The sequence below is a fragment of the Lithobates pipiens genome, unplaced genomic scaffold (genome assembly GCF_037356315.1).
Source record: "Lithobates pipiens isolate NorthernLeopardFrog02 unplaced genomic scaffold, aLitPip1_a1.2 Scaffold_10, whole genome shotgun sequence".
NCBI classification, from domain to species: Eukaryota; Metazoa; Chordata; class Amphibia; order Anura; family Ranidae; genus Lithobates; species Lithobates pipiens.
In genome coordinates, this window is record NW_027507686.1 from 208,403,448 (window position 1) to 208,428,145 (window position 24,698).

Here is a 24,698-nt window from a genome sequence, read left to right on the forward strand (position 1 = left end):
CCTCTTCTTCATGCTAGTCTCATCAAAATTAAGTGGTTACTAAACCTAAAATTCTGTACGACATAATAAAAAGTGATGTAGTGTATTCTTTGGTTTTCAAGCTTGCGTGGTCTTGCTCTTCTTCTTTTTCTCCTTTTTTATTTTTTCCCGATGAATAATATACTGTTTAAAGGAAAATTGTACATTCTGGTATTGTACGAAAAAACTTTTCATGTTTGTCCCTTCTGATAATTTTGGATGAACTGTCGCCCCCACCAGCTATAGCAGGCAAAACTAAGCATTGTGTTCTGACAGCAGGGAAGGCTTCCCAACAGCAGAACACAATAGCACTGCAGGAGGGATTCCCCATCAACACTGAGCCAGGGTGGAAGGAAATAAAATTGCATAATCTATGGCCTGCTTTAGACTGCTGTTCAGATGCGTTATTTATTGTTTTGGTATTCTATCTTGCAGGAGACCTTGGAAGATATTGACAAGAATGGTGATGGATTTGTTGATGAAGATGAATATATTGGTAAGACTTTATATCGTATGGTAACAGTCTCTGAAAATTCTTATTTATTGCGGGTCATGGAATAGCTAGTAGTAGTAATGCCCTGTACACACAACTGGACTTTCCAGCAGAAAAGGTCAGACGGAATCATTCTGTCGGACATTCCGATCGTGTGTGGGCTTCATCTGACTTTTTCTAAAATTCTGTTGAATCTAGAAATAGAACATGTTTCAAATCTTTCCGCCAGAACCAGTTCCTATCGAGAAAACCGCTCGTCTGTATGCTGTTCCGACGGACCAAAAACTATGCAAGGGCATATATTGGCTACTGGCTATTGAACTTCCTTTTTCTAGTCCCGTCGTACGTCATCCCGTTCTAAACGTTCGGACTTTGGTGTGATCGTGTGTAGGCAAGTCCACTTTGGCGGAACTCCGTTGGAACGCCATCAAAGTCCTTCAGAGTTCAGTCTAATGAGGTCCGCTCGTGTGTATGCGGCATTAGTTGCATTCAACTGGACTTGATTATATTGTTAAAGATGTTTCCCCAGCATTTAAAGCCATACAGGTAACTGTTGCCTAAATCCATTACCCCTAGAATGTGCCAAGGCAGATGTTAATTGTCCAGTAAACCTATGCCAGACTTCCAGGCTCCATGGCATTGGACTCTGTGATTTCATAAACCTTCGTATCTCCTATCCTGTTCTTGGACAATCCTGCATCTGCCTTGACACATTTCATGGTACTCCAATGTGAATGCCCATTGTGTTGTAGTGCACTGCATTTGCAAGAATGAACTCTTAAATTAAACCTTCCTTAGAGCAATATGAGGGCTGTCATTCTTTTGAAAACTTTTAGCTGTTCTGCTTCTGCCCAGACCTCCTGGATACACTTTTTCAGTCAGTGACTTGGAACAAGCTTGCAGATCAGGGAAGTCGAAGTAAGATCAGATGTCCATTTACTGTAAATGTCAAGCTTGGCCCTCAACCTCTCTTGCCTCCCATGACCTCCTTTTTGGCCTTTTAAGTAATACCTTTCTGTTCTTAAAGCGAACTTCTGCTTTAAGCACTCCTCGCCCCTTTACATGCCACTTTTAGCATCAAATTTTTTTGGTTAGGAGGGGGACTTCCTGTCCCACTCCTCCTCCTCCTCCTTTCGCCCAGGGACCGACTCCTCCTTTTGCCTTAGATAGCCCCACCCTCCAGGCGATGTCCTGGGACACTTGACAGGTCCCAGGAGATCGCCTATCCACTCCGGAAGTGCAGCGCAACTCGCCAAAAGCTGTCATGGCCGGGTGCTCAGAGTGGCAATGGAGGCACCGGCGGAGACGAGGGGGAGAGTTGCGGTGCTCCGTTCGGCCGCATCGCTGGACCGTGGAACAGGTAAGTGTCTGTTTATTAAAAGTCAGCAACTACACTTTTTGTAGCTGATTACTTTTAATAAACATAAAAAAACCTGGAACTGCACTTTAAGATGCAAATTTCCTGGTTCTCATGCAGATCTCATGGCTTCAGTATTTTGATTCAGTGAGATGGAACACGTATGCAGATTAGGAAAGTCATGATAAAGTTAGATGGACTTCGCTTCATACTTGTTCTGAGCTAGTCACTCAAAGTATTTCAAGTAGTATTAAATGGTTAGTTCACCTTTTACTAAAAACTGTAGCTTTTGCCTGTAGATAAAAAAAAAAAAAAAAAACAAGCCGTGCATTTTTTGACTAAGGCTGGATTCACACTGGTGCAATGTTAGACATCGCATGTCTAACGTCGCATGCGATGCAAATTCGGCCATACAGGTTTAATGGCTGAATTCGCATTGCATTCACACCAAAATGGTGCGGGCCCTTATTTTTTTTTTTTTTTTTTTTTAATTTGTTTTTTTTTTTTGATCCGCACTGGAATCGAATCGAATAGGTGTTCACACCCATGCAATCTGTTTCCTGCACCGTTTGAAAATTCGCACTGCGAAATGTAAACCGATCTGGGGGTGTCATTAACTTTCTATCGACACCCGCAGCAGTTCACACAGGGTAGTGTGAACCGGCACTAAAGTTGAATAATGCCTTTCTTATAGGTGTAGGCCATTTCTACCTTAAGAAGCCTAAATGGAATACTCCCAGAACATTATGAGGGTCTCACCTATTCGTGTTTACCTTTTGCCATCACAGTAGTGAGCTCTTTCTCTGAATCAAACCCCTTCACACGCACACTCTCTCTCCCCCTAATGCAGTAGTTTTGAGTTCGAAGTTGGAGAGCTCACTTTGATGGTGAAAGTGAACAGCAATAGCTGGACCTTGGCAACATGCTGGAGTTTCCAGTCTGGCTTAATGATTTCTATAAATGGCCTACACCTATAGCAAGGGCAATATTCCGTTTTGGGCAAAGCTACATGTTTTTTTGCTTTTATCTACAGACAAACCCTCTTTGCGCAGCTGCATTTTCACTATAATATATACATCTACCTTTTAAAGAAAAAAAAAAATCTTTTCATTACTTTTGCTTTAGGGCAGCCTCTCACTGCCCCGGTGTGCAGGTCTCATGCAGGTTGGCTGCGCTTTCCCATAGACTTCTATGATCTGTCATTGATGCAGTTTCGGACAGCACACCAGAGATGCAGTTTTTGGTGTGCTTTCTGAAACCATACCAAAACCACATGATGTCATAAAAGTCTATAGGCAAGCATAGCTAACCCCCATGAAAACAGCGGGATAGCTGTGCTTTAGCAGAAGCGCAGCGGGGGAAGTGTGAAGCTGCCTTTTTTTAACACTTGCATATCCTCTTTTAAAGCATGCCTTCACTCTGTCCCTCTCTGCTGCACTTCATCTAATACCAGTCATGAAGTGTGCACCGTACAGGACAGTATGGTCCTGTGACCTAATGCCAGACATCCCAACCTTTCAAAACTGATTTTAGGGAGGTGGCGCTCCCCAATTTAACACAACTAGGGGATGATCAAATAAAATTGGTATACGGAGGTTTACTTCTTCTGAGAGATATTAAAGCGGCAGTAAACCCTCTGATGGTGTGTGTGTGTTGTGTGTGTGTGTGTGTGTTGTGGTGTGTGTGTGTGTGTTGTGGTGTGTGTGTGTTTTGGTTGTTGTTTGTTTTATTTTTTTATTTTTTTCTGACCTGCAAGGGAAAAGTCGTAATGAGCTAGAATGCACCGCATGCTACCTCATTATGAATACTTACCTTGGAACGAGGCCCTTACATCTAGCTTGATCCACGCTGAGGGAGCTGACATGTTCCTTCGGCGTGTCTTCCGGGTATCACGGCTCCGGCGCTGTAAGTGGCTGGAGCCGCGATATTGTCGCTCCTGCGAATGCGCATGGGAGATTTCTTTCCGGCAGGGTCTGGCGTCTGCCGGACTTTCAGCCGATAATCCCATCCCATGCGCTGCTGCAGTCAGCGACACATTGTGAGGGGAATATCTCCTAAACCATACAGGTTTAGGAGATGTATATATTTTTTTTTTTTTTTTTGTTTTTTTTTTTTTACCTACAGGTAAGCCTTATTATAAGCTAACCTGTAGGTAAGTTATAAAAAGACTACAACCGCTTTAAAGGAACACTCTCTATATAAATTGAGACAGAGCTGCATAAAAAATATTAAAATACTAAAATGATAATCAGAAAATTGTGTAAAATATATCCGATAATTATTTATAAGTGATATTTCTTCAACTGGAATGCAGGAAGATGTGACTTTTTTTTTTTTTTTTTTTTTTTTTTTTTTTCCTTGCTTCAAACAACCTCCATATCTGTAGTGCTCCCGCCACCACATGCAATGCTCACTCACCTCCTTGAAAGACTCTACAAGGAGTCAAAACACGCTTTGCACACAGTGCAACTCTTCCTTCAGGAATAATCCTCACTAGTCCTTGGCAATCTATTAGACTTTTAAAGGACCGGTAGTAATCTATATTAGATGTAGATTCCTTCCACTGTGGTGCTTCAAACTGTAATCCACATTGGCTGCTGGTAATTCCACAGATGCGTAGAAAAGACAAAAAGTACCTCCAATAGTGCAGTATCCAAGGGATTAAGAACTGAACCTTACCACCCCAGCTAGTATTCAACTAAAATTTATTAAAAAGCATTGGTACAAAATTCATCAGAATGGTAACACTTATTGCGACAAGGTTCCGCTGCCAGGCTCCACCTCTACTAGTTACGCCACCTCTCACGTGGCTTCATCTGGAAGAATGGGCCTAGCAGCTATGACAGGGTAAATTTTATAGGGTACGTCGTAAAAACACTACCGTATGTGTCATCACCTTCGGTGTTCCCGAAGAGATGCGCAATTGCAGTACATGGTGTCAATGAGACAGTTTGGATGTTAAGATATGATGACGGACTTCCAGGTAGTCGGCGCAACCAATGGTATCCCTTCCGGTCGCAGCCTGAAAAAACAAGGACTTCAAGAAAATGGCTGAAAAATGAGGGAAGGGAAAGTTGCACTGTGTGCAAGGCATGCTTTGACCCCTTATAGGGTCTCTCAAGGAGGTGAGTGAGCATTGCATGTGGTCGCGCGAGCGCTATTGATATGGAGATTGTTTGAAGCAAGAAAAAAGTCACATCTTCCGGCATGCCAGTGGAAGAAATATCACTTAGAAATAATTATTGTTGTACTTTTTTGTAGAGCACTTCTATTGTACACAATTTTTCTGAATTTCATTTTATATCATTTTTGTTTTATTTATGCAGCGCTGTCTCATTTTTATATACTTTTTATATCTTGTTTTTTTGTGGGAGCACAGAGGTGACGGCAGCAACAACCCTATGTTAGCCGAGAGAGAGACTCCTAGTACTACTGTTCATCCATGCTGAAGGATGTAAAAGGGCACTCTGGAGGCACTAAGTACCTAAAGAGTGCCCCCTGAGGTGTGATGGCCATTAATCCATACCATTTCAATGTTAGGAGGAGCATAGCACACCTCCCACCTCACGGCCACCCTATTCCAGTTTTCCTTGTCCTCTCCCTGCCGCAGCCCCATCTGTACCTGTGTGGCTTACTGCAGCTCTTGTCGGTGTCACTTCCTACAGCACATGTCCTCGGCCTTTGCAGTGAAGTGCAGGGAGGAGTTCTTTGACTGGAGTCTGGACATTTCACGCTCCTCTCAGGTCAGCCTGAAATGGCCTCTGCCACTTCTGCTTCCTTACAGTGCCATCGGTGGACCTGCCACCTGAGCAGTAGTAGCAGTCGGGCACTTCCGAGCTGAAAGAGGCAGGCTGACACAGCCCAGGATGGGCCCTGCAGCCTGGGGTATTGCACAACACTTGCGAGTGTCAGGGAGCCGCAGTCGAAATGCAGCAGACTCCTGCACTTCGTGGGAAACTTGGTTGTCTGTAATGCACAGGGGCTATATCAATATATAATTTTATGCCTATGCAAAGTGGTGTGTGGTGTGTTTTTTTTTTTTTTTTTTTTTTTACGTCAAGTAATACACTATTGCTTTGGTACAATTCATAACACTAGAGATATCTCAGTGATGTCAGTCACAGTCCTTGTAATGCCATGTACACATGAGCGGAATGTCTGACAGAAAAGGTCCAGAATGTTTTCATCGTATATTCCGATCATGTGCATTCCTTATTGGACTTTTATTACAAAAATTCTGACGGACCTGAATTTAAGGACACACACGAGACAAACATTTGGACACATTTTAGGGGGTGTTTCGGGGAAAGCGGTACAATGGAGCTGACCATATACATTGTTAAAGGGACTAGGCTGTAGGTGTATATGGGCCCAGGATAGCATACTGGGGAGGTTAGTGAAGGTAAATATGCATCTAGACCAAAAAAAGCATATTAAAAAAGCTTCCAGTATGCATGAGGATAAAAGAGACATTCACAGCATATCCCAATCATGGTAATTAGGGAATGATGCAATAAATACAATACATTAGCAAACATTAAATACATATAATGTGATGTTTAAAGGATAAAATCTAGTCCTTCTGCAGGACCTGAATGATGGCAGAACAAGTCTCTGGAATAATGATCCCCAGAGCCTGGGGGGAGATGCCTGTTGAGAACTTGAGGTCCTGCAGACTTCTCCCAGTTGCTAAGTACCGCAACGTGGCGACTAGCCTCTGCTCCGGAGTGATGGCTTACTGCATGCAGGTATCCTGCCTGGTGATATGAGGGGTGAGCAAAGCCAACAGACAGTGAAAAACGGGGTCCGTCATCCAGAGATAATTCCTGAAATCATTTGGATTATTCTCCTGGATCTCATGAAGCAAAGGCACGCTGGAGTAACAAATTCTTGGTCCATGAACTCCTGTGAAGAGCGAGCTGAAAATCAGTAACAAGCGGACCAGAACGCACTGAAAAACAGATACGAACTGACTACACGCACTGCAAACCAGATACAAACCCACAAGCACAAACTGAACAGCAGTAAAACGATCGGAATAAGCTGGAGTCTGAAAAGCGCGAATTATCTCTAACCAAACTTCTGCTAACACGAGATCAGCAGAAGGAGCCCAAAGGGTGGCACACTGGGTCTTGAACTTCCTTTTTCTAGTCCCGTCGTACGTGCTGTACGTCACCGCGTTCTTAACGATCAGACTTTCGTGTGTAAGCACAACAGTTTCAGTGGAACTCCATCTGAAAAACCTTCGGAGTTTGTTCCGACGTGAAAAACGGTCCTGTGTACGCGGCATAAGAGTAGCCGGGGAGTAGCTTTGGATGGAGGGCTTATGTGCTGCCTGAGTCTCTCAGCGCACAGAGCGTCAACACATGAAAATATTTACCCAGCTGGGGCATGCATGTCATAAGAGGGCGGGGTCCCTAGCCATTCAGAGGAAGTATTTTATTTTCATATATGTATGTATGTATGTATGTATGTATGTGTGTATATATACACACACATACACACACACACACACACACACACACACCCTGATAAAAATCCAGCGTCAAACACTTTGTCCAGTGATGCAAGAATCCACATCAGTCATGATTAACAATGGCCAAACCCCTGCCGAACCCGACCGCTACTGACACTTGCTGGTGTTTTTTTCCCCGGAGTTAAAGTAAACAAAGGGGCAATTGTGTCATAAGAGGGCGGGGTCATCTGGTGAATGACAGCACAGCCTCCCCCGCTGCTAGAGGGAGCTATTAGGTTGGGCAGGCTTTTTTTTTTTTTTTTTTTCTTTGTCATGCCATTTTACCGGCCATCGTTCATTGTAATTGATGTGGATTTGCATCTCTGGACGACATGATTGATGATGGATCTACAGAGTAGACTTTTTATTTTTTATTTGATAAAATACTTGTCCAAAAATTGTGTTGCTGACATCCGGTTACGTCACGTTGCCCCTAGGTATGCGTTGCTGTCCATTTCTCATCCCTCAATGGACAGATGAAAAAATATGGACAGCTTGACTGTGTGAAAGGGGCCTTTTGGGGGGGGGGGGAATTGTGTGTGTGTGTGTGTGTGTGTGTGTGTGTTTGGGGAAGGAGACTAGTAAGAAAGCAGACCACTTCTTTTTCATGGTGGGTCTGCTCTAGAATGAGACTGTTTTTTAGGATCTCTGTATCCTAAGAATGTCTCTCTTAACTGGTTGCTTTGGTTCATATTTTTTTTTGTTTTTTTTGTTCATATATCAGCCCCAGTGGCATTTCAGGGGTTATTAACGGCTATATATTTATTGCTGCCCCAGTTGCAAACTTAATTTCAGGCAGCTGCAGAACATCGCAACAAGTCTAAAAAGTTTGGGAACGACTACCTGGGTTTGACTGCTCACACTGTGCCAATGAAGCCTGGCTCTTTCTTATATATATTTAAATCTATATACATCTGATTTGAAATAATGCAGGTGTGCTTAAATTAGACCTATAATTGTGTCCCCTTTTGTGTATGATGAAATGAGGCAGAAACGCATCCTACTATAAGAGCCGGCAAGCCGCTCTCCCAAGACGTTTAATGGGCTCCTGGCAATTAAAATGTTTCTTTGGTCAAAGTTCTGTCGAGGTTGGTGCTTACCTACTGGCCTGCTGTTTTCCCAGCGAGGGTAAAGTGGTCCAAATTGTGTATATTGTTTTGTGTACAATGTCACAGTGCTATAGAAGGCAGCACCCTACTTGGTAATGACAGGATGTGTTCCCAGAGTGCCTTCAGTAATGGAGAGAGGTAAAGTAATTTAATTTAGGTGTTGATCAAGAATGTTGTTTTCTCAGCGGTAGACAGAAGGAAAAAGGATGACATTCTGTTATTTGAGGTTTACATATTTTTTTTTTATTTTTTGTGCCCAAATCAAAATTGACATAATGAAACCTTTTATGACCTGTCTTATTTTTCATTTCCATTTGTCATGTGTTGTGTTGAACACAGATGAAGGTGTTTTTTATTTTTTTTTTATTGGAAGGATTATTTTTGTGCCTGCATATGGTTTATTAATGTTTTCTGCAGGTAAATCTTTATTTATTATTATTATTATTATTATTATTATTAAATTAATGGGTTCAGACAGGCTGAATACAGAATTTTTCATGTAGAATTTTAGGCAGTTAAATACAGAGCTGAAATAAACATGCGTAAAAGTGAACTTGTATTTTACCCATGATGGCCTAAGTAACAGGTTTTCTTTATAGTAGTTGTTGTTGTTGTTATTATTTATGCAGTGTTTTTTATAATGTATATTCACATCAGTCTCTACCCTAAAGGGGCTTAGAATCCTAAGGCTGGCCATATATTATACAATTTTCTTTCCTTCTACCACAGATGGAAGGAAAGAAAACCGCTCGATTTCCCCCACCTCCACAGTCAATGTTGATGGCGTAATCCCTCCCGCTGCGTTATTGTGTTCTGACAGCAGGAGGTTTCCCTGCCGTCAGATTTCAATAATCACTGCCGGTGGCTATAGCCTCTGGCAGTGATTAAACGAAAGAGACAGCGTGGTTGTACTGAAATCTATCAATGCCTGCCCGTAGATGGATCAAATTTCAAGTCGCCTATGGCCACCTTAAAGCGTTTGTTACACCGACACTTCATATTCCTGACATGTGCCTGCTGTACCATGTACTTGTATGAGACAGTATCCTGTTCTCTTTGTATTACTATCTTTTTGTGTAAAATCTGGCGTTGTCTAAAAACTGGCGTTCCTGCCAGTTCCTTTGCTTTCCTATTAAAAACTGACCAAACGAAGGAGAGCACAGCGTGGTCAGTTCTCTAGCAATGCTAGGAACTCGGTGTACTCTCCTCCAATAATCAGACTTGTCCTCACAAGCCCCCGCTGCACAGCCATTCCCTGGGAAGCTCAATATGCTTCTGCTCCCCACCCCCACCACCACTTATACAGCAGAGAACAGAGGGAATGTGATCACTTATGAAAAAAAGGTATTTATAAAAAAAAATAAAAAAATTCTATCTATACAAATGTTTTGCCTTTCATTTCTATTTTCACCTGAATGGGTTGTTTTACAAGGTGCCCGTTCACAATCACTTTAGGGTGCACTCACACTGGCATATGTAATTGTGCCCAGGCACAGTTTACTCCCTTGATCCGGTTTGTTTATGTGGGGTGATTGTACTGAACCGTGCCTTGATGTGGTTAAGCATACTTTTGCCGGGACCACTTGGAAGAGGTGGTCCCGGGCACGGTTCACTTGCGGTCCGATTTACTTCAGTGTGAATGCAAACCATGCTGGAGAGCAGAAGCGGGGATCGTTTTGTGGTTGGGAGGTGATGACGTGTGCCTGGGAGCACTTGCTTATAGAAGCTGAGGTCACAGAGCCGCTCCAGGCTTTTGAAGGATCCTGACCACATTGACAGCTGGCTCGGGTTCTCAGCGCATGGCTGAGAGCTGAAGCCAGCTGCCCCCACCTCGTCTCCAGCCTGGCGCTGGATAAGCAGCGTGGAGAGCAGTGACTAACAGTCTCAGCTCTCCATGAAGACTGAGAGCTGAGCGATTAGTAGTCATGTGATCTCTCAGTTCTTGGTCTTGGAGCCAACGTGGAACAGCTGCAGAATTGAGGTTTTTGATAAACTCCAAACTTTGTGCTGCACATGCATATAAAAAGCATTATATTTGCGATTGTGCCCATGTAATTCTTTCCTGATTCAGAATAAACATATTTTGGCACAGACTGATTACTTCAGCTGTGATTGTAGAGGCCACCTTTACTGTGAAATCAACTTATTTTCTGTACATTATCTTCTACATGTCTATTAATGTAATGCCTGCTCTTTCTAGCGGATATGTTTTCACATGAAGAAGGGACTCCTGAGCCTGAATGGGTGGCCACAGAGAGGGAGCAGTTCTCTGATTTCAGGGACCTCAACAAAGATGGAAAAATGGACCACGAAGAAATCAGACACTGGATTCTTCCCCAGGACTATGATCATGCCCAGGCTGAGGCCAGACACCTGATCTATGAATCTGACTCCAGCAAGGTAGTTGGAAATGTTATAAAATGTTTTATACCTAATTGCATAGATTCTTCTCATTCGTTGTCACTATGAGCAACTGTTTTGAACCAAGAATCACATTGCAATTTTGGATACTTGACAATCCTATATGAAGGGGAAAAGTAAAATAAATGGTGAAAAGGAGCTGTACCTGGCATCTGCGTTTTGCCAGCTTTATCAGTGGATTGCCACTCACCCCATTTTTATAGCTTTTTTTGTATTGATGGAATTCTAAAAGTTCTTTTTAATGCTATGCAACGTTACATTCACAACTCCTGGGATCTATTTGTAAGTTTCTCTCTCCTTTTTAGGAGCATCTCACGCTCCCTTTGTGTTCTTGCCCTTCTTGATCATCTTTTTCCTCCATGGCCATCTCCCTTCCCTGCATCCTAATTTATCTTGCTCAAAGTATCCAGCTGCCTCTATTCAATCCTAGGCCAAACAATGACAGCCATAATGCTCCTAAAGTTGGCCATAGATGGATTGAAATTCAACCAGTCCCTGCTGAACCAGACAAATTTTGATCCATCTATGAACGTTCACACATGAAAGAAGCCAATCTAATGATCAACTTCTCTTAAACAGGACTGTTGGAAATGTTTCATTCGATCAGCGCCTGCAGCCCTGCAACTTCAGTGCTGTTCGGTGTATTCTTGTAGCAGAGAGGTCCCTCTGCAGGGAGGATTCCTCCATCCATCCTGCTTGTGTGAATGGGGGAATCCGTTCAGTTTTTTTTCTTTTTTGCGGTCAGCCCGCCAGGTGAACAAAAAACAAAAAAAAAATCCATGCGTGGATAGCCTAATGTCCACACAAGCATTGGATTGTAAACTCTCTGAAGTCCAAAGAGCATCATGTACAGCTATTTCAGCTTTAAGCAATTTTCTTAACCCTTAAAGTGTTTGTAAAGGCAATTATTTTTAATTAAAAGAACAAGCATGTTCTACTCGCCTGCTCAATGCAGTGGTACTGCACAAAGCAGCCCCAAACCTCCTCTTCTGGCGGTCCTTTGCTGATGTTCTTGGCTCCTGCTCTTCTGTGTCTGCCCCCATAGCAAGCACTTACTGTGCAGGCTCGATTCCGAGCCAGGCTATCTGTGTCTATTGACACACACAGCGCAGTTTGGCCCCACTCCCTGCTCACTGGATTTGACTGAAAGCAGCAAGAGCCAATGGCTCCTGCTGCTCTCAACAAAGTTTTGTGAGAGCAGGGAGGAACCAGACTGGCAGACAATCACAGTGACTTTTATTTTATTTTTTTATTATTACCCTAATGCAGGGAGATCATTAACTACTTCCTGCCTGCGGTATAGCCAAAAGATGGCTACAGCGTGGGGTTAGTTTGCCCGGAGGGCATCCTGCAGTGTGCAGGCGGCATGCTCTGTGACTGTCATGTCCTTTGGACTCAGCTGATCGCAGATCGGGGTAAAGGGACAATTAAAGCTGTGTTTAACTACTTGCCTTCCGCGCACTGTCAAATGTGAACGGACACTCTCGCACACCCGCAGCGTGGCGATCGTGGCCGCAGTGTTGCTTAGACACAGCGTGACCCCCCATCTGTGTAAAGAGCCATGTCTATGGCTCTTTAACCATGCGATCGGCTGTGTCCAATCACAGCCGGTCACATGTAAACGCAGAGATGCCGGTAATTTGCTCTCCTCGGGGGACAGCTAGGGAAGTAATCAGTGAATCGGAGCACTGACCATCAGTACCCTGATAACAATATATGACAATATATAAATAAAGTGTGAAAATACAGTGCCCACCAGTGCCAGTGATCAGTGGCAGCAATTAGTGCCCATTAGCCATGCCAGTCAGTGCTGCCCATTAGTGTCGCCCATCAGTGCCCATCTGTACCGCCCACCAGTGCTGCCTATCTGTGCCCACCAGTTCCACCTATTAGTGCCTCCTCAACAGTGCCCATAAATGCCACCTCATCAATGCCCACCAGTTCAGCCTATCAGTGCCCATTGGTGCTACCTCATCAGCGCACATCAGTGAAGGCGAAAAATTACTTAATTACAGTAAATTACAAAATTTACTGACAGAAAAAAAGTTAGTGTTTTTTTTTTTTTTTTTTCCCCCAAATTTTTTTTTTTTTTTACAAAAAAAAGCATTGATTAAATACAACCAAAAAGCTCTATTTGTGTGACAAATTATAAAAAAATGTGTTTGGGTACAGTGTAGCATGACCGCGCAATTGTCATTCAAAGTGCAACAGCGCTGAAAGCTGGCAAATGGCCTGGACAGGAAGGGGGTGTTTTCGTGCCTGGTAGGCAAGTGGTTAATGACAGCTGATCACAGGATGTAAACACGAGCCAATTATCAGCTTTTCTTTCCTTGCGCTGATAGCGTGAGGAGAGAGGAAGAAAACCGCCTTGTGTTAAAGGGACATCGGCACTGATAATCAGGGCCCATCAGTGAAGGAGAAAACTTGCAAAATTTTATAACAAACTATGAAAAATTCTTCTTTTTTCTTTAGCAAAAAATAAAAACCCCAGTGGTGATTAAATACCACCAAAAGAAAGCTCTATTTGTGTGAAAAAAAAAATGATACACATTTCATTTGGGTACAGTGTTACATGACGGCGCAATTGTCATTCAAAGAGAGACAGCGCTGAAAGCTGGAAATTGGCCTGGGCAGCAAAGGGGTGAAAGTGCCCTGTAGGCAAGTGGTTAAGGTAAAAAAAAAACATTTTCCCTTTTAGAACCACTTTAAAGCATCCTACATCTCCATTCTCTGATTGCTGTACACAGAATTGAATAGGACTGCTGGCTTCAGCAGATTTATCAATCTGTTAGCAGTATTATCAGGGGAAATGTTAAGAAGGTCTCTTGTGAGAAATTCAATTTTACAGCAGGAACATTGTTGTAAATGGACTTGTGATAGTAACAGAATTCTGCCTTTCGCTGCTTCTGTGTCTCGCACTCTTTGCAATAATTTTTTTATTTTTTGCGGTGGGTGAGTGGGTAAGGATGAGACTCTGGTCCTTTCTTTTTTTTTTTTCTGTCTGCTTTTCATGGGTTATATCTTCACGTCATGTTATGGTTCACCAGGAAAGGGAGTGGAGTAAAACATGAGAGATTCAAACCTTTTCTCCACTCGCTCTAAAGTGGATATATGATTTGGCTGGAGTTTTAGGTTAAATCGGAAACTTTACTCTGATAAGCAAACCACCTCCTGCTTGCCTGAGCTAAGGGCAGGTTGATTCCAGGAAGTAAATGCTATGAGTCATCTGCCCTCACTCGAGATGGCTACGGCAAGAAATGCTAGGAGGATGTTTTTTTTCAAAGTGACTTCTCAACAAAATAAAGCATGGAGACATGTATGAGTGGCTGAGTTTGCTTTGCTATTAAAAATTTGTTAAATAGCATTTTTGGTCTGTGGTTCTCAGATGAAGTGTAGTTCTGCCTTAACCGCTTGCCGACTGCCCTATAGCAATTTTATTGCTACAGGGCAGCAGCTGTGCTTTGGATCATGTTATATATCTTTCACTTATGGGTAGGGGGTGTGTGCACACTGCCGGCAAGCTCACTTCCGCTGGGACTACACACGGAAACTGATGGGCTGCGTGCCGGGTACTTGCTGTCCGCCATCACCCACTGATTGTGGGGCAGAGACAGGACTGTGATCTGCCTATGTAAACAAGGGCGATCGCCGTTCTGACAGGTAGGAAGGGATGGAGTTTGTTCCTGCAAAGCAGAGAATGAATTCCATCTCTTCCTCTAGTAAAAGCGCCTCGCAGTATGGTAAAACACTGGCTAGGCGCACAGTTAACCCTTTGATCTGCCCTGTTAACCCCTTCCCAGCCAGTGTCATTAGTAGAGTGACAGTGCATATTTTTAACATTGACCACTGTATTGGTGTCACTGGTCCCCGAAAAGTGTCAGAATGTCCGCCGCTACATCGCAGTCCCACTATAAGTCACTGATTTGGTTTATTTTTTTAATTTTTTACTAGTAATAACGGCAATCAATAATATACGGTTTTTTTTATTGGGGTGTTATTTTTGTTAAAAAAAAAAAAAAAAAATTTTCTTCATAAATTCAGGCCAATATACATTCTGCTACATATTTTTGTTAACAAAACAAAAAAAAAAAAAAAGGAGCAGAATGTATATTGGACTGAATTTATGAAGAAAAATTTGATATTTATTTATTTTTTTATATCAAATCGGTTTTTTTCATTTTGTTTTTTTTATTTTATTTTTTCAAAATTGCTGGTATATTTTTGTTTATAGCACAAAAAATAAAAACCACAGAGGTAATCAAAGGCCACCGAAAGAAAGCTCTGTTTTTGAAATAAAAATGACATACATTTTATTTGGGTACAGCGTCACATGACCGTGCAATTGTCAAAGTAACGCAGTGCCGTATCGCATAAAATGGCCTGGTCATGAAGGGAAATAAATCTTCCGGAGGTCAGGTGGTTAAGCATATGGCCATAGAGTAAACTTTGATCTTTGATATGACATGTCTGGCATGAAGATACCCAAAGGTGCCTTACCCAGTATAGCCATGTAAAATGCAGTGGTCATACCTGAGGCTATAACCTCAAGCAACCCTTAAGAACTCTCCTAAGCGAAGTATAGTAAAATAAAATCAAGTTGGTTCTGGTTAGGCATTCAGTCCATCCATCCATCCATCCATCCATCCCTACTCTGTAGACTATCTTATTGAATAAGCTTGTATATTTTCTAACTATCTGAAAAACTGCTGGGCTCTGGTTGTTATGGACAGTAGTTCCTCTTCCTTCCTTTCAAACACTTTGCATACACAAGCCTGGCTGGCAGTAAAATAAACTTTTAACGTTGTCTTTTGCTTACAGGATAAACTACTGACCAAGGAGGAGATAATAAATAATTGGAACATGTTTGTAGGAAGCCAGGCTACAAACTACGGAGAAGACCTTACAAGGAACCATGATGAATTGTGATTGAAAGACTGCACAGCTGTGATTCTATCATTTTTTTTATTTTATTTTTTATTTTTCACTTGACTTCTACTAAAACCATAGTATTTGCACCGCCACAAATGTATGCGCTCTTCATTACCTCAAAATGGGTAGAGTTACCCAGGTTTTTAGTGTTCTGAAAAAAGCCTATGAACAGATTTTAATGTGATGATGGAAACCGTCTGTTACATAGATTGTTCCATTTTTCTTTTCTTTTTATGTTTACTAAAATGTTGGCCATACAGGGGTACATTGGGGATTTGTGTACAAATGATATGACCAACCTATTATTTAACCAGCATTCAAATGCACCACTAATGGGCCAGAGGAAGACTTTAGTGAGGGATGTAGTAATGGGTTTGTACTGATTTCCTAGCAGTCCATGAGGGCTGAGGTCGTAGGCCTGTGGGCTAAAGATGTTTGATGCCCACTCCATGAGTTTGGTCATCGCAAAGAACAGGTGAATAGGACCACTAGCAGAAAAGCTGTACAGGTGCACTTCTCTGTGTACAATGCAACAATAGGAGAGTCGGCACCCTTGGACTTCATGGAGACTGTGTGTTTTTTTTTGCTCTGGTGAATGAGAGGAGCATTTTGGCTTGGGCAGAAGGCACCTGTAGAACTCTTTGAGGGTGAAAGTTGCTGTGGCCGGACAGTGCACCATCTGTTACTAACGTTTAGCAGTCTGAGTTCTGGGCATTCATCCCTGGGTACATACTACCCTGGATGGTGTACCAAGTGGTACTGAGGTGTTTTGGATCCGAAATAGAACCGCTCGGTACCTTTTTGTTTCTGTCCCCCTGGCCAAATTAATCCTCAATATAAAAGTGTGCACACTTGAAGTCAAACACTGACGCAGACACAGTTCAGTATTCAGATACTTCTCTATTTTATTTCCTGAACTCCGGCTGATATCCAATGAGCCGGATATCTTACTATCAAATCAAAAATTAGATGAAAGACAGCGTGTACAAACCACAAATTATACATATTCATTATTGTGACGGAGGATAAGCTTTTTAGCTGGTTTATGTCTTAAAAAGGTAAAAGCAAACTATCGTAGCTAAAATAGGGTCTTGTTTTCAGCCCCTTCTTCCTCTTGGGTGTAGTCTCATGGTGCCGAAAACAGGTGCAATCTTCTTTTTGACATTGCTCTTTTTAACCCTTGCAGTTTCGTTCCACATGAAGGGAGAAGCTGGCAGACATCTTAATTATGATTAAATGAGTATGATTAAGGTTGATAGCTGATAGTGAAAGATAAGCACTTATATCTATAAGAGTACCAGAAATAGGCATTTCACTTATAACTCTCATGATCACATCCATTACAGAGGTTTAGGACGGTATGCTCCTAGGGACAAATTCACCCCGGGGCACATACTGCCCTAAGGCCCCTTTCACACTGGGGCGGTTTTCAGGCGATACAGCGGTAAAAATGGCGCCTGTAAAAAAAAAAAAAAAAAGTGAAAGGAGCCTAAACCATAGTACCGCTCGGTGCACCGTCCAGCTGCAGCAGCTTTTATTCAGAGTTCTGTAGGGTTGGAAAGTACAAAACCTGGTGCAGCTGTGCATGAGAGAAGCTGATTGCCTAACTTCAGCTTGTTCATTTTAAGCTTTGGCAAAAAAACCTGGAAGCTGATTGGTGTCCATGCCGAGCTGCACCAGATTTTGCACACTCCAGTTTTTAGTAAATCAACCCCATTGCGCATGAGGCCACCAACGGTATACACTTTGTTACATGATCAAAAAAGGCTGCTACAAGGTCCCTTGCTCACGCATTTCAGTCGTACCTGGTCTTAATAGCTCTGAATACCGGTTTTCCAAAAAACACTTGATGATGCTGCCTGCTTCCGAACTACAAGTATAGACTGAGCAAGTTAGCCTTTCACCTATGTATATATGAAAGTTAATAATAGCACAGTATAGTTATCTGTTGTTGGCACAACTTCTCCCACCATATCAAATATGGACCATAAGAATGACTGACTAGCCCCGCCCTCGAGGAGTACCTCTCACTTTAAGTAAAAGGCCAGCCAGCTAACTTTTTGCTCTTTACTTCACTGGTATTCACCAACATTCTCACATCATGTGAATAAACCATTTCCTGTATGGCCTCAATAAAATTTACATATATGATTAATAGCAACAGTCAATAGTTTAGCCTAATTTGGGAAAATATTTTTTTTTTTTCTAATAATGTTTGTACATATAAATCTTTATTAAAGATTAAGAATGTTTTTATTGTATATTGCGGATTGAATTGTTCATAATAATACAGAGTTTTTATTCTGTATACAGACAACCGGTTCTGCCTGTTTTAACATATCAGTATTTTATTAAAAAATTTTTATTTAAAAAAAAAAAAGTGTGTTGTGTGGGCTTTTTAAAAAAATTTTGTTATTCAGAATGTGCTAGTGTGTTCGTTTTTGACCCCTTTATGACCACCCAACACATATGCGGCAGCAAGAGGGTGAAATTTAACAACCCCCCCCCCCCCCCCCCACACACACTGTACATATTGGTTACTGGGTGGCCGATGTTTATGCGCTGAAAGCCTGCTCACTTCGCACTCCCAGCGCAAAGACCGCTCTGTTTAAAGACGGCCCCCGATCTGGAATAAAGGTCAGTAGCTGATGGGACTGGCCTCTGATCATGTGACCACTGTGACAATGGTCACTTTGATCGCAGATTATCCCTGCCTTCTGGGCGTTCAGAGCTATTTAAAGGGATGCTGGGGTGGCCGGGAATCGGGTTAATAAAATGATTTTAATAAAATGTATAAATAGTTTTTTTGATGAAATTTTACAAACGAATAATTGCAAAGCTAGGCTGTAATGTAAGTAAAATGTATCCGTTTTTCCACACTGTGCATTTATTTGATTAAAGTAAACTCGTAAGAAACCTAAAAACTCAAACTTTATAAAGCATTGTAATAAAAAAAATGCACAATGATCCTAGAGGTGGCTGAAGGTACAGTGCCTTGAAAAAGTATTCATACCTCTTGAAAGTTTCCACATTTTGTCATGTTTTAACTAGAAACATAAATATAGTTTAATTGGGATTTTATGTGATAGACCAACACAGAGTGGCACATAATTGTGAAGTGGAAGGAAAATGATAAATGGTTTTCTAAATTTTTTACAAATAAATATGTGAAAAGTGTGGCGTACATTTGTATTCAGCCCCCTTTACTCTGATACCCCTAACTAAAATCTAGTGGAACCAATTGCCTTTAGAAGTCACCTAATTAGTAAATAGAGTCCACCTGTGTGTAATTTAATCCCAGTATAAATATGGCTGTTCTGTGAAGCCCTCAGAGGTTTGTTAGAGTACCTCGGTGAACAAACAATGTAATGAAGGCAAAGGAACCAGACAGGTCAGGGATAAAGTTGTGGGGAAGTTTAAAATATATCTCCCCAAAACAAGTCATAAGAAGTCAAATTTGCAGTTTGCGAGAAGCCATGTGGGGGACACAGAAAACACGTGGAAGAAGGTGCTCTGGTCTGACGTGACCAAAATTTAACTTTTTGGCCTAAAGGCAAAATGCTATGTGTGGCGGAAAACTAACACTGCACATCATCCGTGAAATATGGTGGTGGCATCATGTTGTGGGGATGCTTTTCTTTAGCAGGGACAGGGAAGCAGGTCAGAGTTGATGGGAAGATGGATGGAGCCAAATACAGGGCAATCTTGCAGCTGTAATTGCAGTGAAAGGAGGTTCTACAAAGTATTGACTGGGGGGGGGGGGGGGGGGGGGCTGAATACAAATGTATGCCACACTTTGTACATATTAGTAAAACATTTTGAACCCTGACTTGTAAGAAGCTAGCTTGGCCTCAATTCCTCTTGTATTTTCATTGCTCATTAAAGTGGCTGTAAACCCTTAAGCCCCATACACGTCAGATTTTCTGCTGATTTATTTATTTATTGATTTTTTTCCTTCAGATTTACCAAAACCATGTAGTGGAAGGGCCTGCATGATTGCATACAAATTGGAACTCCTAAGGTTTGACCTCATATTATATGGTTTTGGTAAATCTGAAGGAAAAATCTGCAGAAAATCTGATAGTGTGTATGGAGCAAAACAATCCACTTTTTATTACAGGTAAGCCTATAATAAGGCTTACCTGTAACTACCCCAGATATCTCCTAAAACCTGCATGGTTTAGAAGATATGCCCTGTACCAACGTTGCTTAAGCTAATGTGCCATTACCGACTGCTCACGCACAGGAGTGATGTCATCGTGGCTCCAGTCAATCGCAGCCGTAGCCGATGATACCTGGAAGTAACTTCGGGAGTGATGTCGCTGGCCGTAGCTGTGTACTGGGACCGCTGGAGGGGCTTTGATCTAAGGTTTTTTTTTTTTGTTTGTTTTTTTTGAGGGTTTACAGCCACTTTAAGGTCACCCGTCACATTAAAGGACCAATGGGGCGGGGGGGGGGGGGGAACAATGGCAAGCTTGGCAGGGAAAATAAAAGTTAGATTTGCTTGCAACTTCAGCTATCTCTATATATATATATATATATATATATATATATATATATATATATATATATATATATATATATATATCTCTATATATGTTTTTATTGAACTATTCTAAGTTATCACAAATTATGGCTTAGAGCAGGGGTCTCAAACTGTTGGCCCTCCAGCTGTTGCAAAACTACAAGTCCCATCATGCCTCTTGCCTGTGGGAGTCATGCTGTAACTGTCAGCCTCGCAATTCCTCATGGGACTTGTCGTTTTTCGCAACAGCTGGAGGGCCGCCAGTTTGAGACCCCTGGCTTAGAACAATATACCCTAAAGAACATGACATTGCTGATTTTGCATAAAGCTGGGTACACACCTTAAAGTTTTTTTTTTTTTTGTTCAACCCAGCGGGCTGCTCTAAAAAGAAATGTACGGATCACTGTACCACAAGCGATGTTAGTGCAATCGTGAGACCAGCTTCTGTCAGACAGGAAGCTTTACACACGGCCCAAAAGTCAGCCTGTTCCTGATGAACCGACCGTTTTTGGTCGATTTTTGACCCATGCAAAAGTCCTGTCTTCGGTGTGCACAAATGCGTCAGTATTGTCAATCAAAAATACAGTTACGAAGGTTGCAACTGTTTCTCCTAAGGGCTTATTCAGATAGGTGCTTGGATACAATGAGTTTTTTTTTTTTTTTTTTTTTTTTTTAACTAAAGGCAAATCCACTTTGCACTACAAGTGCATTAAAAGTGCACTTGGAAGTGCAGTCGCTGTAGATATGAGGGGAAGCTCTGCTGATTTTATCACGTGCAAGCTAAAATGCTGTTTTTTTATTTATTTATTTTTTTCCCCCCTTGCATGTTCCCCTCAGATCTTCAGCGACTGCACTTCCAAGTGCACGTTTAGTGCTCTTGCAGTGCAAAGTGGTTTTGCCTTTAGTAAATAACCCCCTGTGTGATCAGATCCGTCCACCCGCTCCTACTCACACGTCAGATTTTGATATGTGTCTGTGCAGCCGCTGCGTCTGCATCCACTTTTATGGGCTGCCTCAGTGCAGCTCAGAGGTAGATACAGACGCAGGAAAAAAAAAAAAAAGTCTCAAAGCGGAGGACAGTTCTTAGCGCCCATCAGACTGAGCCTTAAGAAGTTATGCCATCATGTAATGCATATCATGTCAATAGAGGTTTCAAAATGAGTTCCTAGGAACATGTCATGAGTAGTTACTAACAAATAAGACCAATCGGGAAGGGTAATAAAGGAAAAGGCAGTAACCTCCCAATATGTAAGTAGGAGGGTAGAAAGGGGAGACTAAAGCCCCATACACACGATCGGACTTTTTGACAACAAACATGCAAATTAGCTGTTTTAAGGCAACATCCGACCGTGTGTAGGCTCCATCACACAAACTTTTTCGGCTTTCACCGGACTTTTGTTGGCTGTGCGAACGGACAAACTTTCCAGGCAAACAAAAGTCCAATGGAGCAAAGTCCGATCGTGTCTACAGAAAGTACAAACAGGCATGCTCAGAACCAATGCAAAAGATCAGAAAGCAATACAGAAGTTGACCAAAGGTGGCGGTAAAGAGCAGAAAAAAAACACATGATTTGGTGAAAGTTGGCTGAAAAAGTCCTGCTGTGTGTATGCAATACAAGTTCACGGCCGACACCCTTTGTACAAAAATCCACGGGAAAGTTTTGTACAAAATCCGATCGTGTGTATGAGGCTTTACCTGACTGCTAATGGTGGGTCATTTCTGTTACCCATTTTTAGATTTTTTTTTTTTATGGTAGGTAACTTTTAGTGCATTTGTCATATTTTGTTATATGCTCAGTTTCAATTGCTTGAATTTGCGACAGATTTACCTTAAGTGTGTTCAGCATTGAAAAGGCTGTGGGGCGTAGCACGCTGGACCTGCCGGACCATTATTTCTTAATTAAGATATTCAATGTCCTTTTCAATGTAATTATTAAATCTTATTTCCCAAGCAAGCAGGGATGTAATAAAACATTTGGCGATTAAAATACTGCATCTGTTGCATGCAGGTAAATATCAGGTCACCCAGCCAGAGTGAATTTAATTATGCCACGGTTGTAGCACAATTTATGTCTCTCTATATCATTTGTAAATTGCATACATAAAAATTAAGTCGGTCTGAGAAGCAAGATAAAGTAAGAATAATTGGGTAGAGCATTAATGTCCTGATAAACGGTTTAATTAACTACGCTGGGGGAATGGATTTCTTTCTATCCAAAGCAGATTTACTGGCGTTATCTGATTTTTGATGGAAAGAAGTGAGAGTAACCATATAGTTAAATACATTTAGTTGCCAATTAAGAGTGATAAGAGACAGTAGTCCATCAGGTTTGCTTGATAAATCGGGTCCTCTCTCTCATCACATATAGCAGCTTAAAGAGAAAAAAAAATGTAGGGAAAAAAACTTAAAGTAATACTTGCCTTACCCTGGCTGATGTACTGCAGAGGGTGGCCTCGCTATCCTTTCAGTATGATTCCAGAGAATTTTGACTATACCAAACCTTATGAGAAGATGCTCCAGAACAGTGCAGGATTGTCTTCTCATCAGATGTGGAATATGTAATATTTCCCAGCAAAGAGGGGTTTGGGCAAGCAAAGCCGCCCCTGTTGGGAGAACACAGTGAATATTGTTACCCGCTATGACAGTCGTTTGCAATAATCACATGAAAAATCCAGCAGGTTGGTTGTACCCAAGTTGATTGATGGATCAACTTGGGTATATTCAGCCTGCCCACACATGGTTCGATTCTCAGCCAGTTCCTTTTGATGCTGCCAAGGTTCAAACCCTCCATGACCAGCTTTAGTATATGTAGTAACCAGGGGGGGACTGACCATTCGGCCACTCGGGCACTGCCCGAGGGCCCCCGGGCCACTAGGTGGCCCCATCAGGATTGCCAGCCTCAGTAAAACCAGGGACAGTATGTTAAAATCTGTGTTTTATTTATATCTGTCTCTGAAATGTTCCTTACCGACATCCTTTTGGTCTAAAAATCCCAAGATTATAGCTGCCCCACCTCTCCAGTACCTTCTCAGCCAATAGAAACATGTCTGTGTATACTGTGTGATTGTATACTGTGTGGCCCCATAATCTGATTGCCCGGGGGCCCCATGAGTCATCAGTCCACCCCTGATAGTACTTTTTTTTTATTATTTAACCACTTCAGCCCCGGACCATTTTGCTGGTCAAAGACCAGACCACTTTTTGCGATTCGGCACTGCGTCGCTTTAACTGACAATTAACTGAAATAGAGCGACAATTTTGAAAAAAATGCATTATTTTTTACTTTTTGTTATAATAAATATCCCCCAAAAATATATAAAAAAACATTTTTTTCCCTCAGTTTAGGCCGATACGTATTCTTCTACATATTTTTGGTAAAATCACAATAAACGATTATTGATTGGTTTGCGCAAAAGTTATAGCGTTTACAAAATAGGGGATAGTTTTATGGCATTTTTATTAATCATTTTTTTTTTTAATAGTAATGGCAGCGATCAGCGATTTTTGTTGTGACTGTGACATTATGGCGGACACATCAGACATTTTTGACACATTTTTAGGACCATTGTCATTTATAAAGCAATCACTGCTATATAAATGCAGTGATTCCTGTGTAAATGACACTGGCAGTAAAGGGGTTAACCAGTGGGTGGCAGTGTAGGGGTTAAGTGTTCCTAGGGGTGTGTTACTAACTGTGGAGGGCTGGGCTTTCATTTAGTGAACACTGATCTCTGCTCCAATCACATGGAGCAGAGATCAGCATCACTAGTTGCTAGGCAGAATGGGGAAATGCTGTTTACAACGGCATTTCTCCATTGAGCCGCCCGTGAGACGATCGCGGGTATGCAGGACTCGTGACCGGACTCACGGGGGTCCCGACGGGCACATGCTCGCGTTGGCAGGGCGGCATTAAAGATTGGACGTACCTGTATGCCAATATGCCTGCCCGTGCCATTCTGCCAATTTACATTGGCGTGCGCCAGTCGGGAACCGGTTAAAAACTTGTTTTTAACTGTAAAGTTGCTATATGTGATGGGATCAGGGACTTGTTGTAGAAGTAGAAGTATGAGAATATAAAACACAAACATACATGCATTCTTACCTGCTGCAGCATCAGTCTGATGCTGCAAGCTATCCCCCACTGGCTCTAAGCCTGAGAACTGAGCAATCACGTGACCATTCTCGGGCCTGCTCTGAGCAGACAGCCATACTAAAAAATATTCTACCAAACCAATGCCGCAGCTCCAATACGACATGCCCAGTATAACCAGGAGAGTGCATGCAGCCAGTACAACCCAGTGGAGCCTGGTAAATGGGAGCCAACATAGAGT

General features: G+C 42.0%; 1 protein-coding gene across 5 annotated transcripts in view; it reads left to right on the forward strand.

Annotated features, from left to right (window-relative positions):
* The window catches only part of RCN1 (reticulocalbin 1), a 48,716-nt gene extending 30,622 nt beyond the window's left edge, over positions 1-18,094 (forward strand). For all 5 annotated transcript variants that reach the window (XM_077460892.1, XM_077460891.1, XM_077460890.1 and 2 more), the window contains 3 exons: positions 454-514; positions 10,693-10,892; positions 15,732-18,094. In XM_077460892.1, coding sequence (XP_077317018.1) covers positions 454-514; positions 10,693-10,892; positions 15,732-15,839 — 369 coding nt within the window. In that variant the 3' untranslated portion in view covers positions 15,840-18,094. The remainder of the gene's footprint in view (positions 1-453; positions 515-10,692; positions 10,893-15,731) is intronic.
* Positions 18,095-24,698: the final 6,604 nt, after the last annotated feature.